This window comes from Neophocaena asiaeorientalis, unplaced genomic scaffold (assembly GCF_003031525.2).
Source record: "Neophocaena asiaeorientalis asiaeorientalis breed wild unplaced genomic scaffold, Neophocaena_asiaeorientalis_V1.1 scaffold540, whole genome shotgun sequence".
Taxonomy (NCBI): Eukaryota; Metazoa; Chordata; class Mammalia; order Artiodactyla; family Phocoenidae; genus Neophocaena; species Neophocaena asiaeorientalis.
Genome location: NW_020172141.1, coordinates 669,750 through 684,384, shown reverse-complemented (window position 1 = coordinate 684,384; position 14,635 = coordinate 669,750). Strand labels below are relative to the sequence as shown.

General features: G+C 43.8%; 1 protein-coding gene across 1 annotated transcript in view; it reads right to left on the bottom strand.

Annotated features, from left to right (window-relative positions):
• Positions 1-14,635, bottom strand: part of SHISA6 (shisa family member 6) — a 256,333-nt gene that overhangs the window by 455 nt on the left and 241,243 nt on the right. Inside the window, exons 5-7 of the mRNA XM_024752592.1 lie at positions 5,778-5,834; positions 1,876-2,028; positions 1-215 (exon numbers count right to left, since the gene is read on the bottom strand). Of these exons, the coding sequence (XP_024608360.1) occupies positions 1-215; positions 1,876-2,028; positions 5,778-5,834 (425 nt within the window). The remainder of the gene's footprint in view (positions 216-1,875; positions 2,029-5,777; positions 5,835-14,635) is intronic.

The window sequence follows — 14,635 nt, the reverse complement described above, 5'->3', positions numbered from 1 at the left end:
GATGCGGTCATAGGGCATGCCGAACTCATCCGGCAGGCCCCGCTCCAGGGACAGGACCCTGTCCTGAGACATGGCCCGGAGGGGCCGGCGGGGCCGCTCTCGCGGCCGCGGCTTCTGTTGGGACATCTGGATGACGTTGAGGGGGAGGGTGCCACGGGCGGCCAGGTCGGGCAGGTGCCGCCTTCTCATGTAATACTCGTCTGCCTCCTTGTCAGCTGTAGGGGAGAGAGAGAGTTCGAGAAAGAAAGAGAGAGAGAGAGGAGTGAGCTGGGGCAACACTGTGACAGTGCAGCTAGGATCCAACTAGGATCCTGCAGCCCACACAGGTAGAGGCTGTGCTTCTCCAGACCCCAGGGGCCTTGTTCAATGTAGAGTCTGATTCTGACCTAGCTCTGGGGTGGGTCTGAGAGTCCACATCTCTAAGGAGCTCCCAGGCAATTCTGGTGCCCCTCGTCCCTGGACCACCTTGAGTATCCGGGGTTAATGGACTCCCTCGAGGTCTCCAGGGAGTTCATGGCCGAATAGATGGCAAGCCGATGACCCTGAACTCCTGCTCCAGTACTGCTCCTGCCACGCCATGGTCCCGAAACAGAACAGCTCCCTGGGTCTTGCTGAAACACCCAAGGAGCAGCCGACAGCTTTCTGATAAGGCTCAGAAGCTCTCTCCAAGGAAGTTGGGCTGCAGAACGAGACTCCTGCTAGAATAAAGCAGAATGCTCCATCCAGGAGGCGCTTGTGAAAATGCTTACTGGTAACTTAGAAACATAGTAACACCTTCTCTGGAGTAACAGCCTATGCCTAGGAAGCCAACACATGGGCATCCAGCCTCCACACAAGCACAGAATCAAATCTACGCGTGCTTCGCCTGTGCCCACAGCACGAGCAGGCCCGGACAATCCCATGTGTGCACCTCGTTCAGATGCTCCACCCATCTCTCTGTCCACGAGGCCCCCCAGGCTCACCCTTGAACTCACCCAGGACACGCACAAGCCTTCTTTGCCCCACATTTCAGGAATGAGGCTTCCTACAGACAGTCTTCCAGATCTCTGCAGAATGTGGGATTCCCATTTTTAGCCATAGAAACTCACTGTTCCACCTTGGCGTTGGCTGATATGGACTCATGGGCTGAACTTCTATCACGATAGGTTACCCTGTACTGTCAAGCACAGGCTCGGCCCTGTAGCTGGGTGGTCATCGAAATAGACTCATTGGGAAATGGAGGCAGAAGGTCCAGGGGTTGGAAAACTGGAAGAGAAGACCTCTCCTGCCATATACCTTCTTGACATTGTAACATCTGAAACCCATCAATCCCTAGAGCTCCCCAGACTCAAATGGCAGAGCTGGGACCATGGGATGTACTGGGCTCAACTCATGAAATGGGGTCTGTGCGTGGAGTGGGGAGTCTCAGGTTCCCAAGACAGTGTTAACGGGGTTAGGGAGGGAGCTGGTTTATGGGCCCTTCCACAGCCAGTATCTGGGAGAGTCTCAGAGAAAGCTCTGGCATTGAGAGCCTTTACTCCAAGACAGATAGAGAGCAAGGCAGGCCCAGGGTTTGAAGAAGGCAGGTGTGGGGTGAGGCTGGGGAAAGGCTTTCTCTTGTAGTTAACCTGGTACATGCGTTGAAGCACTGCTTCCCGTGGGAATGTGGCTCTGAGGACCCCATGGCCTGCATTCTACTGAGGGAGAAGATGGACTCACGCTCTAAAGAACAAAAACAAGGGACTTGTCTGTTCTCTTCTACTGTGCTACACCTTGCTCTTTGTTCTTGGGACACCCCACTCCCATGCCCTCAGGTGCACAGCAAGAGAGTGAGACACAGGAAGATGTTGTGGAGGCCCCAGAGGCAGACCCCAGCCCCAGGAAAACCCCACTTACTTAGCCTCTTCAGGGATGAGTACTTGCTGGGATGGGTCTTCACTGCGGACTCGTAGGATGGGGGCAGGTGGGCCAAGTTCTGGAAGGAGCGGGAGAAGGAGAGGTCATAGGGCTCGGTGGCCGATGTCAGGATGTTGTTCATCCGAGGCTTCTCTGCAAAAGAAGGCAGGGGTCATGGCGTTAGTGGGGACAAAGGTTGGGGGGCAGGCAGGAAGGAAGCATTCAGGTTCCACCTCTCATCCCCGTCCTGCTTTCCTGGCCCCATGTGCTAGGACACAGGTGATGCTGGTGACTCAGCCTCCCTCAGTGCTCAGCTTCAGTTGCCAACAGGCCATGATGGCAGGTTACCCTTCCTTGAATGGCAAACTCTTTCTGCCGGTATATCACTGGGCTGTCTGATGAAAACGTAAGCCTGATGGAGCTGGGTGAGGGGTGTCATAAAATCATCTATTTTGGTGTGAAGGTTCTATCCTTTCCCCAATAGCATTAGGCATACTAGCTCTCAGGCTCAGAAAATATCTGAGTTTGAAGGAGGTAGAGTGACCCATCTTGTCTGCATACCCATAGGACTGCGTCCAGGACCCAGCTCCACCGAGACTACAACCCACACTGTGCGCGAGGTAATTTCACCTCTCACACCACCTCTTCCACCTTTGGCTTCTCCAAGCCCTGCAACTGACAAGCCGCTGTGAGCTACAAAGCCATTTCCTCTTGTTCCTGCTCCTTTCTCTGAAGCCCCCTTAGCCATCTCTAAGCTGCTGGAGGAAAGAACGTGGGCAAAATGCCTAGTACATCATTCTGTTTTTCTCCCTCCATCCCTTGAGATTACAAAGTCTAAGAGAGAGAAGGGAGAGTTGTTCAGTGCCAGACCTGGAGAAAAGAAGTGGGGAAGACATGGAAGGGAAGAACAAAGAGAAGTGAGGTGAATGACTAATGAGGTGAATGAGTTGGGCTGGGCTCTGGGGGCCAGATTAGGAATAACACAGGAGTCGGGGGAAGAGGAGATGCAGGTATGGGTGCTGAGTGGCCATGAAGATGGGGTACAAAAAGGAATAGAGATCCAAGGCAGGAAGACAAGCATGCCTTGGTGCTTGACTGACTTGAAGCACGGCAAGAAGTTAACAGGTATTGCTGGGGAAACAGTGGTACCATTCCCAGAAATGAGGCAGCTGGGTGGCTCTTGCATCATCCCTCCATCCTCTTGGTTTGGGACATCCAAGAAAGGGCAGGCTCTAACTTTGGACAAATGTATCAGTGGTCTGTGTCTCCCTATGCCTCTTGGCAAAGAGGGTGCTGTGAACCGTGGGACAAAGAGGACTCCTAGGCTTGATCCAAGGGCAACCTCAGTACAGGGAACTCCTGGCTTCTGTATCCCTTCCTGCCTTCACTGGTACGCTCAACACTGGGGATGGAGCCAGGGGAGCCCAGCCAATGAGCTGGTGTTCGTGCCAGCTCAGTACATATGTGAGGGGGTGGGGGATGCTCTACATCCCTGAGTGATCAGAACATGCTGTACTGAAAGAGCCTCCCTGACACAGATCGGGACAGATACCAGGAAGTGGAGTGGGTAGGAAGCCGGGAGCACTGCTACCCAGAGCTGGGTAATAGCCACAGCCCCTTAGCTCTGGTTTCTTCACTTTTGGCCATGCTGGAGAAGAACGAACTTCCCTCTGCCTGTTGGCATCATACTCCCACTGAGCGCATCACTCAGCTCACCCACTTCCAAATGCAACATTTCTGGATGCTCTTACCCCTCACTGTTCTCCAAAACCTTCCACTGAGCCAAAGCCAGACCTTCCTTGCTTTTTCCCTCCACCATGATCGCCCCTGCCCCCTTGTTCATGCTCTCTCTCCTATTGCTATGCCCTTCCTTATTCTTCCTCTATGCAAATTCTCCCTTCCCCCAAGACTCTTCACTATGACAACATCACATCTTTAAAGCCCCTATTGCTCTTCTGGTCAATACCACCCAGTTTAGTGTCTATGTGGTCTCTAATCATTTGACTTGAGCTGGTCTTGCTGATCTCCAAAGATTGCAATCTCCTTGATAGCAGAAGTCTTGCTTTCCAATTTTTCTGATGCCTTCATAGTGCTTGGCCCAAAATAAGGATCTAATTAATACTCATTTGCTAATCAAATAGACACAGGCTGCCTCTTCTCTTGAGAGCTGCTCTGCCAGCTCCTGGGAAAAGTGTAACATCTAAGGGAGGAATGCAGAGAAAACCCTGCTTCCACTAGGCTGTGAGCTGTTCAAGGACAGGGATCGGGTCTCATCTACCCACATCTCCTCGCACCAGGTAGAAAAAGAAGACAGGAAGAAGAGGAGGGAAGAATGGTTCCTCCTTTTATATTCAGGGGCTGTGCTTTTGTTGGCTTCCTCCAGGGAGAACCAGCTCATAGTTACTCTTTCAGAATGATACTGAGCTAGCAGAGCATCCTCGTTTGCCTTTTCTGGCTCCTCTCCCTGCTGCTGCTTCATCATCAATGGGCATCCCCCAGGCTTTCTGCTCCTGCCTTCTGCTTTTCTCTTTCAGCCTTCTTGCACAGATTGCCCCTACTCCCAAGGCTTCTGTTACCGCTTCCAAAGCATAACTCCAAAACATCTTCAGCTGTCATCTCCCTCCAGACTTCATGTCTGCATTTCTAACTGCCTGTTGAGTGGTTTTTCTTGCAAATCCTACAGTCATATCTGGCTCTCGATGTCCAGATCCAGGCTCACCATCAACAGCTCCATCCTCAGTACACTGGTTGCTTTCCTGATTCCTTAGATTGTGTTAATAAGACCCTCCATTCTTCTCATTGATCGTGGCTTTGCATTGTACTCATAATTGACTCTCATCAGCCATATTCAGTTAGTAACTAAGTTTTCCCAATTCTTTCTACAATTTCTTTCATATCTGAACCCTTCTTTCTCTCCCCACTGTCCACATCACCACTGATACCAGCTTCTTTTACCTGATCTCTCTGATTTCTTCCAGTTCTAATTTCTCCTAGGCCTGAAACCTGAAACACCTTATTAAACTGTTGCTTTCATCATATATTTCCACTAGGAGCTGAGCACTGGAGGGGGACATCAAAATAGTCCACTTTTGTTCTCCAAATTATAATGCAGAAATAGAGCAGATAAGAGGGGTAGGTCTCTCTGCCAGGTGAGCTGCAGAATTTATCTTTGTTTTGAGTTTCTCTCTCACTAAAATTTAATGGTGTTTTCATTATTTCATAGCAAAGACAGAAGAATAATGATAGCTCACAATTTACGTGGCTGTCACGTTCTATCAAGTTTTGAGCATGTACCAAAAAATAGTTGTTCACTGCAGTTCCAAATGGTAAGTTGTGATCTGGCGGGAGGACGTTGAAACCTAAGAGGGAAACATGGGTTTGTAACCCTTTGGCAATTTGTTGCCATGCCTGTGCTCTGCAACTTTCAGGTTCTTCCGCTGCTGGGAAGCTAAAGCTCAGGTCATCCAGTTGGATTTTGAGTTTCATTAAATCTTAATTAGTTTGGGGAGCATCAATAGAATTTTTCACATCTCATGTCATTACTAAATGGTACCACAAGTAGCCTTGGGCAAAGGAGAGTGTTCACTCCTTGCTGTGGACACGTGGAACTGATGGCTGCAAGAAGTGATCAAGATTGCAAGTGAAATGCGTTAAGAAAGGGGCTTACTCTTTCCCTTTCATGGCAGAAGATTGCTCTGATATCGGAGACAGACACTAGGGGGACAATTGTCTAAAAGTGAGAGTGAGGCATTGTGGCCCTGGAGGAGGGCGGGTACCTGGCTCCTTGCACCTTAGCTTCAATGAGCCAGTGACCATGTTTGATGCCATAATAGGCATCAGTAGTTAGGATGGAGCCACTTGGAATGAGGATGGAACGCAGAACACTCTCAATCATCTCTCACCATGTGTAGGGGTCTGGGTAGCGCTGCTTAAAATCGGATGGTTATACTGATGATCACCTGAAAATCACAGAAAAAAATTTTTTTAAAGAAGAGTTCAGGAATTCCGTGGTCTCTCCAACACAGAAGCACCTCTCTTGACTTCTACTATGCTTCTCTGAGTCAAAGGAAGCACTTCTTAAAAGCTCAGACCTTTGGCTACCCTAGAAATGGGGCAGGGTCCTTCCTCTGCTGTTTTTGTCTCTCTCCTTCTGCATTAGGGCTTCCTCTGTCACCATGATGACCCACCCACATCTGTGGATCTGGCTGACCAGCAATAGAGGCTTTGTTGGGGTGGAGGAGGAGAAGGATGGAGACTAGGGGACATTTGGCAAGTACACATATGTGAGATAGAGAACTGGGCAGGGGAAATAGATCCTTTTTTGGGGAGGAGGGTGTTCAGGTATGGTTAGCCAGGAAGAGGATGCCGTAACTTAAAGTGCTTACACTTTATGGGACTTCGATTTGTCCCAGGTCTTTATACACAGGTATCTGGGTGCATCCTGAGATGTGGCAAGCTGACGTGAACTGCCCACTGCCTGGGATCCAGAGTCCTGGGTTCTAGGCTCTGCCCTGCCTATAAGTAACACAGCCTGATATTTCAAAAGCATTGGTTTTAATTAATAATGCAAAAGTCCACATTGATTGAACAAGCCACAAAATTAATAGAGCCATAGTTGCTAAAGCCAGGAGTTCAAGGTATTCTGAGGGCTTCTAAAACTGAATCGTTTGGCTTACCACTAAAGCACAATTCAACATTGTATTATGGCTTCAATTTGACATTGTATTTTTGGGTTTTGTTGGTGCATGCATCTAATTTCAACTAAAGCAAGGGAAAGAGGAGGCATGAGGTCTGAGCTTTAGTTTTAAACCGTGGGTCACAGCTCTGCCATCCTCTTAGGTCTAGGTCTGCTTCCATTTCCTGGATGAAACCATCTTTCCTACCTTTGGCATTATACCTTCTGGCTACTCATTCTTAAGCTCCTTCACTAGATCCCTTTTTCTGTTTTATTCTCTAAATACTAGTGCTCCATAAGGCTCAGGTGTCTTCATGAAGACTTAGGCTCCACCTTCTTGCCCAAATTGATAGGTCTCAAGTCTACACCTCTAGCTTGAGGTCCATCTGGTCTGCAGGGTTAGATTTTAAACTGCTTATGGCCATCCCTGTGAAATTCCTGCTCTTAGCCCAAACCATCACGTCCCAAAGTGAGCTCATCATTTTATTCTCCCAATGCTCAAGCGCTGTCCATGGTACTGACGCTCCATGGGCTTGGAAAGCGAAACTTCAGTCCTCATTCACCATTTCCCTCCCTTCATCCTCCGTATCCATCCGGTGAATCCCCAAATCCTCTTCCTATGACCATATCCTAAATCCAGGCCCACAATGTATTTTTTTGTTCACATTTCTCTTAGTTCTAGTCTCTGGCCATTTCCAAGACAAATCATCCTGTGTGCTCCTACCAGACAAAATTTCCCATACCAATGGAATCATTTATATCATTCCTTTGGTTCAGACCAGGGTCTTTAAGTAGTCATGGACTCTATCCAGTGGGGTATAGGTTTGGGCGGTAAGCCAGCATTTCTCACATGAAGATATTCTCCCTTCCCCAAACAGAATATTAAGTTATATCCAGGGAAAAACTATTTGCCAAATGCTGAATCAGTTCTACCCTGGATCTGGATTTAAGCAAGAAGAGAGAATCCAGGAAGGGAGATAAAGGATAGATTTGTTCGGCTTGTCCTCCAGAGGCAAAGAGAAAACCAGTGTCATTGTTCTTTGTTGTTATTGTTATTTTTTGTTTGTTTTTAAACAATATGGCAGCATCAAATAAACAGTTGTAAGAAATGAGAGAACCCAAGTTAAATGGTGGCAGTTAGAAATACTTCTAATCTTCCTTTTCAGAATCTAGGTGTCACCAGGAAAGGGAGATGATTCAGGTTCATTTAATAATCCCTGGTAACCAGCTATGGCCCAGGCTCTGTACTAAACACTTTCTTATTTATTTAATCTTATTTTTTGACTGTGTTGGGTCTTCATTGCTGCGCGTGGGCTTTCTATAGTTGCGGCAAGTGGGAGCTACTCTTTGTTGCAGTGTGTGGGCTTCTCATTGTGGTGGCTTCTCTTGTTGCAGATCACGGGCTCTAGGCACGTGGGCTTCAGTCGTTGTGGCACATGGGCTCAGTAGTTGTGGCTCACGGGCTCTAGAGCACAGGCTCAGTAGTTGTGGTGCACAGGCTTAGTTGCTCCACAGCATGTGGGATCTTCCTGGACCAGGGCTCGAACCCGTGTCCTTTGCATTGGCAGGCAGATTTTTAACCACTGCGCCACCAGGGAGGTCCCTCACATACATTTTTTAAACTAGTCTTTGCAATGATTTTCATTTGAATTTATATTATTGACCTACCGATTTCCAGACACTGCAAAAAACTCCTTAAATATCTTATTTGAAGTAATTCTTATAATTTTGTTGACAGCTGAGTTTACAAACAGGATAAATGTCTTGAACTTAGATATTTTGTTTACAAGTGCAGGGCTTTTCCTTTTGTTTGAAACTTACTTCAAATATTTTGCTAACATTTTATTTTTTTCATATACTGGCATTGAGGAAAAAAATTTAAAGTATAGAGGTGAAAAATTAAGCCATCTTAAAATAACCATTGTGGCATTTTGTTATATTTTCTTTTGTTTCCCTCCCCCTATACATTACTATGTGTATGTTTACATACACACACACACTCACACTTAATATTGCAATGAATAACCATTTGCATTTTTCACTTTGCACAAGTGAGAATCAGAGTACAATGCTCAAAATGGAGAAAAATATGGTGATTTGATCCTCACACATGTATGAAATAACAAATGCATAAGGTTATTCATTGTAGCATTTTTATAGTAGCAAAAGAAACAACCTAAATGTTCATACCTGTATGTACATACACACACACAGATAAAGGTGTAGTTTCCACATATGTAAATAAGCATATACTGCTTTTAATCTGTTTCCTGTATACTTAATAGACAATGTGTCTTGAATATACTTTCATGTTTTGAAATAGTCTTTTATATGATTTCACAATAGTCTTTTTCATCCACCTATTAACCTATTAATGTGTATTAATGTGTATTTGGATTGTTTAAAAGTTCAAGAAATGTACACCAAACAACCTTGAACACAGCTCTTTGTCCATGTCTTATTTCTTTAAGCAAATAACTGAAAGCAGCATTTCTTGGTGAGCACACTGCCGATTGCCTGATGTGATGAGGTGGGTTAATGGATTTCCTCATATTGAACTATTCATCTATCCGTAGGAAATACCTTACTTGATTTTTATGTCTTATTCTTTCATTACAACACTGGATCCCATTTGCATATATCTTATTTAATTCCTATGTATTCATAAAGAAAATCTGCATTGTTGGTGCTAACACGGCAGGTTTTTGTATCAAGATAATGATTTTGTAGAATCAAGGGCATAGTGTTCATCCTTCTGTATGCCTTGAAACTATTAATAGAGCAATGAAAGATCTGTTCTTTGAAAGTCTGAAGGAAGGCAATAATAAAAATGCCTGGTATCTTTTGGGGAGTCCTTCGGTTTGCAGGGCGGTAGGGGGTTGGCTTGTTATTTCACTGACTGTACAACAACTTCGGGAGACGGATGCTGTTAGCATCACCAATTTGGAATTAAGGAAACTGAGATTTGGAGAGGTTGAATAATTTGCCCAACAGGTGAAGCTGGGACACAAATCCAGGCAGGCTGGCACTAGAGCCCACATCCTTATGTATCCTGCCTGTCATACTTGGCAACATTTTCCCTGCATATTGATTCATCCACATTTTCTAATTCTACCTTCAGTGTGTAATTTCTATTTTTCTTAAATCCATTAAACATTTGAAACTTTATTAGCTTAAAACTGTAACATACCCTCAAAAAGCCTCTATATAGGAAATTATATTCCTTTTCTCAGTCTTGTGTTAGTATTTTCTGGATTAGCAATTTATTCCCGTTAGTCTTCTTTTTCAAACAACTGCCTCTTTACACATCAGGGTTTTTTTTTCCTCTTCAAATCATGATTTTATGCTTTCAGATTTGTTAATTCCTGCCTCCTAATTTTCTTTGGTTCGGTTTGTTTTACTTTTCTAATTTATTTTTACTCTTTTCTGTCCACAATATCGGGTCTTTAGCTCTGAATTTGTCTCTGGCACAATCCCATGAGCATCAATATGCAATGTTCTTATTGCTGTTAAGTCCTAAATGATCTGTAATTACAGCCTTAATTTTCTCTCTGACCCAAGACTTCTGTAGAAGAGCGTTGTTAACTTTCAAAGTGTTTGGGTTTGTCGGTTTGAACTTTTGCCATTTTATCGTATTGCGGTCAGAAAACAGGGCCTGTACAATTTCTGCTTTGAGGAATTTATTGAGGTTTTCTTTTGGGGCCAATATATGATCAACTTTTTGTGAATGGTTCATGAGTTATTAGAGAAAAGGTATTATTTTCTTCTCATAGCGTATAAGTTGACATATATCTATTAAATCAGATACATGAAATATATTATTCAGTTCCTCTCTATCCTAACTCATTCTTTGCCTACTTAATCTGTCAAAGACTGAGGGAGGTGTCTCCAGCTCTCCCACCACTGTTGGGTTCCTGTCACTTTCTCTTTGTATTCGTTATAGAATTGGTTTTACGTATTTCATAGTTACATTGTTCAGCACAAAAAAAGCTCATGGTGCTTATGTATTCTTCGTGGCTTGTACCCTTTTTCAACATTAAATAACACTTTCTGTCCTATTTCAGGCCTTTTTTTTTGCCTTTAAGTCGGCTTGATCTGATATTTATATTGCCAACCCAGCTCTCTCTTTGTTTGCCTTCTCCTGATAAACTTTGCCTATCCTTTTGTATGTAACCTTTCTGTGTCATGTTGTTTTATGCTTATCTCTTGACAAGAGTGTACAATTTTACGAAAATTTACCTATGGGCCAATTGGAGCTCCTTCTCTAGAAATTAGGAACCATTAAAAGAGAGAGATTTGGTCTCTCTGCATGGCTGGACCTATGACATGTAAACTAGGTAGCTATGGCCAGTCTTGTAGATTTGGAAGAGAGAAAGTCAGTCTTTAGAGACTATGGCACATCATATTTTACAAAAAATGGTGACAGTTATATTTCTAGTCCCACACGCTCTCCCAAAACCTTCCCACTCCCCCATGAGATATGGTCTCTTCTCCATGAAACGGGAGGGCCTTCCTGACTGCCTCAAAGAGCATCGTGCAGCAGAAGTAACACTGCATGCCTTCCACAGCTCTTTCTCTTTTGACACACTCAGTCTTGGATCCCAGCCACCATACTGTAAGCAAGTCCAGGCCATGTGCAAAGGCTGCCTATAAGGGCTGACAGCTCCAGCTCAGGTATCCATCAACAGCCAGTGTCAACTGCCTTTGACTGCATCAACTGTCAACAGATGTATGAGTGAGAAAGACTTCAGATGATTCCAACCCCCAGCCTTGTCGATGTCCAAGCTAACACAAGTGGATCAGAGACGAGCTATACCCACTGAACCCTGCCCAAATCAGAGATGTGTGAGCAAAATAAGTGTTGCTTTTATTGTACTGTTTTCTAAAATTAAAATTTTAAATTTGAGATCATTGTAGATTCACATGCAACTGTAAGAAACAATACAGATATCTTGTGTATCCTTTAGCCAGTTTCCCCAGTAGTAACATTTTGCAAAACTATAGGACTATATCAAAACCAGAATATTGACATCGATACAGTCAAGGTATGGAACATTTCCTTCAGGAGGCGGAAATGATTCCTCATGTTGCCTTTTTACAGCCACACCCACTTCCTTTCTCCATCCACCCCCTTACTGACCCCTGGTCACCATTAACCTATCCATCATTTCTATAATTTTGTCATTTCAAGAGTGTTATATGAATGAACTCATACAGTATATAATTTCGAGACTGGATTTTTTTCATCAAGCATAATTCTCTGCAGAATCATCCAGGAATGCAGCAATAGTTCATTCCATTTTATTTCAGAGTAGCAAATATTCTGTGGTGTGGATATACCACAGTTGAACTATTCATCTGTTGAAGGACATCTGGGTTGTTTTCAGTTTTATGATATTATGAATAGAGCTGCTATAGACATTCATGCGAACTTTTTTGTGTCCAGATAAGTCTTCCCTCATCTGGGATAAATGCTTAGGAGTACAGTTGCTGGATCGTTTAGTAGCTACATGTTTATTTATTTATTTATTTTTAAAGAATCTGCCCAACTGTTTACCAGAGTGGCTGTACCATTTTACATTCCCACCAGCAATGAATGAGTGATCCAGTTTCTCCACATCCTTGCCAGCATTTGGTGTTGTCAATATTTTTTATTTTAGCCACTTTTAGCCTTGATAGCTATGGAGTGATATTCTTTGTAGCTTTTGTTTGCATTTCCCTAATGGCTGACGTTGTTAAACGTGTTTTCATGGGCTTAATTTTCATCTGTTTATCTTCTTCAGTGAAATGTCTCTTGATTACTTTTGCTTACTTTCTAATCAGATTGTTTACATTTTTCCTGTTAATTTTTGAGAATTCTTTTTCTCTGCCAGATAATAGTTATTTGTAGGATACATGATTTGTAAATGTTTTCTCCCAGGCTGAAGCCTATCTTGTCATCCTTTTAACGTGGTATTTTGCAGAACAAAACTTTAAGTTCTGATGAAGTCTAATTTCCCAGGTTTTTTTTTTTTTCCTTTATGGATTGTGCTTTTGCTGTCAAGTCTAAAAACTCATTTCCTGGCCCTAGGTCCCAAAGATTTTCTCCTTTCTTTCGACATGTGTTATAGTTTTATGTTTACATTTAAGTCCATGATCCATTTGGAGTTAATTTCTGTATAAGGCATGAGACTTAGGTTGTGGGTTTTTTATTGTTGTTCTTTGCCTGCAGATCTGATGTTCAGTTGCTTTAGAGCCTTTTAAAAAGGCTCTCTTTCCTCTACTTAATTGCTTTTGCACATTTGTCAAAAAGTCAGTCAAACATATTTCTGTGGGTCTATTTCTGGGTTTTCTATTCTGTTCCATTGATCTACATGTCTATGCCTCTGCCAATACCAGACAGTCTTGATCATTGTGGGTACATGATATTTCTTGAAATTGTGTAGACTGATTGCTCCCACTTTATTTTTCCTTTTAAAAGTTATTTTAGCTATTCTAGGTGTTTTTTTCCCCTTTCCACATAAATTTAGAATATTGTCTGTATCTTAAAAAATCTTGAGAAGATGTTGATAGGAATTCTGTTAAATCTGTATATTATTTGGGGAAAATTCTCATGTTTACTCCATTGATTCTTTCATCCCATGAGCATGATATGTCTCTATTGTACCATTTGAATTCCTTTGACTTTTTTTTTTTTTGCGGTACGTGGGCCTCTCACTGTTGTGGCCTCTCCCATTGTGGAGCACAGGCTCCGGAGGCACAGGCTGAGCGGCCATGGCTCACGGGCCCAGCCGCTCCGCGACATGTGGGATCCTCCCGGACCAGGGCACGAACCCATGTCCCCTGCATCGGCAGGCGGACTCTCAACCACTGTGCCACCAGGGAAGCCCCCTTTGACATTTTTATTATATCTAAAAGTTATTTTCTTGGGGCTTCCCTGGTGCAACAATGGTTAAGAATCTGCCTACCAATGCAGGGGACACGGGTTTGAGCCCTGGTCCAGGAGGATCCCACACGCCATGGAGCAACTAAGCCCGCACAACTACTGAGCCTGCGCTCTGGAGCCCGCAAGCCACAACTACTGAAGCCCACACGCCCTAGGGCCTGTGCTCTGCAACAAGAGAAGCCACCACAATGAGAAGCATGCACACCGCAATGAAGAGTAGACCCCGCTCACCACAACTAGAGAAAGCCCACACGCAGCAACGAAGACCCAACACACGCCAAAAATAAATAATAAATAAAATAAACAAATTTTTAAAAATAAATAAATATAAATAAAAGTTATTTTCTTAGTGATTGCTCTAGGGATTACAATATGCATCTTCACTCATTACATTCTTTAGAACTAACTTATTTCCAGTAGAACATGGAAACTTTTGCCAATGTTGCTCCAATGAGCCCTCCCCTATTGTACTATAATTGTCATATATATTATCTATCTATCTATCTTTCTATCTACCTATGTATATGTATACCCAGTACTACAGTATTAAAATTATTTACAAAATTTTAAGTCTTTTCAAAAAGTTAAGACATGAGAAAAATATGTGTGCTGAGTCTCTCACATTAACCACATATGTATTGTTTCTGGTGTTTTACATTTCTTCCTGTGAATTTGCATTACTGCCCGGTGCCCATTTCCTTTCAGCCCATGAAGTTTCTTTAGTATTTCTTATAAGTCAGGTCTGCTATCAGAGAATTTTCTCAGTCTTTGTTTATCTGAGGACGTCTTTATTTCACCTTTGCTTTGGAAGGTTAATCTTGCTGGATATAGAATTCTCGGCTGACAGTTTTTCTCTTATCACTTCAAATAGGTATTTCCAACTGTCTCTGGCCTCCATGGCTTCAGATGAGAAGTCAGCCATTAATCGTATTGATGCTCCTCTAATGTGGTGAGAGGGCAAGGGTGTCACCCAACACTCCAAATCGAGTGGGTCCCTCCTGACCTAACAGTAGCACAGTTGCCAGTACTCATAGCCTGCCCCATCCTGGCAGAACCTCTGTGATGACTGATCTGTGGGGAGGCTGGGAGAAGTCCTAGGCAAGAATGTCATAAACTCTCTCTATTCCTACCTGAAGTTCAGCAGTTTTTCACACACAAAC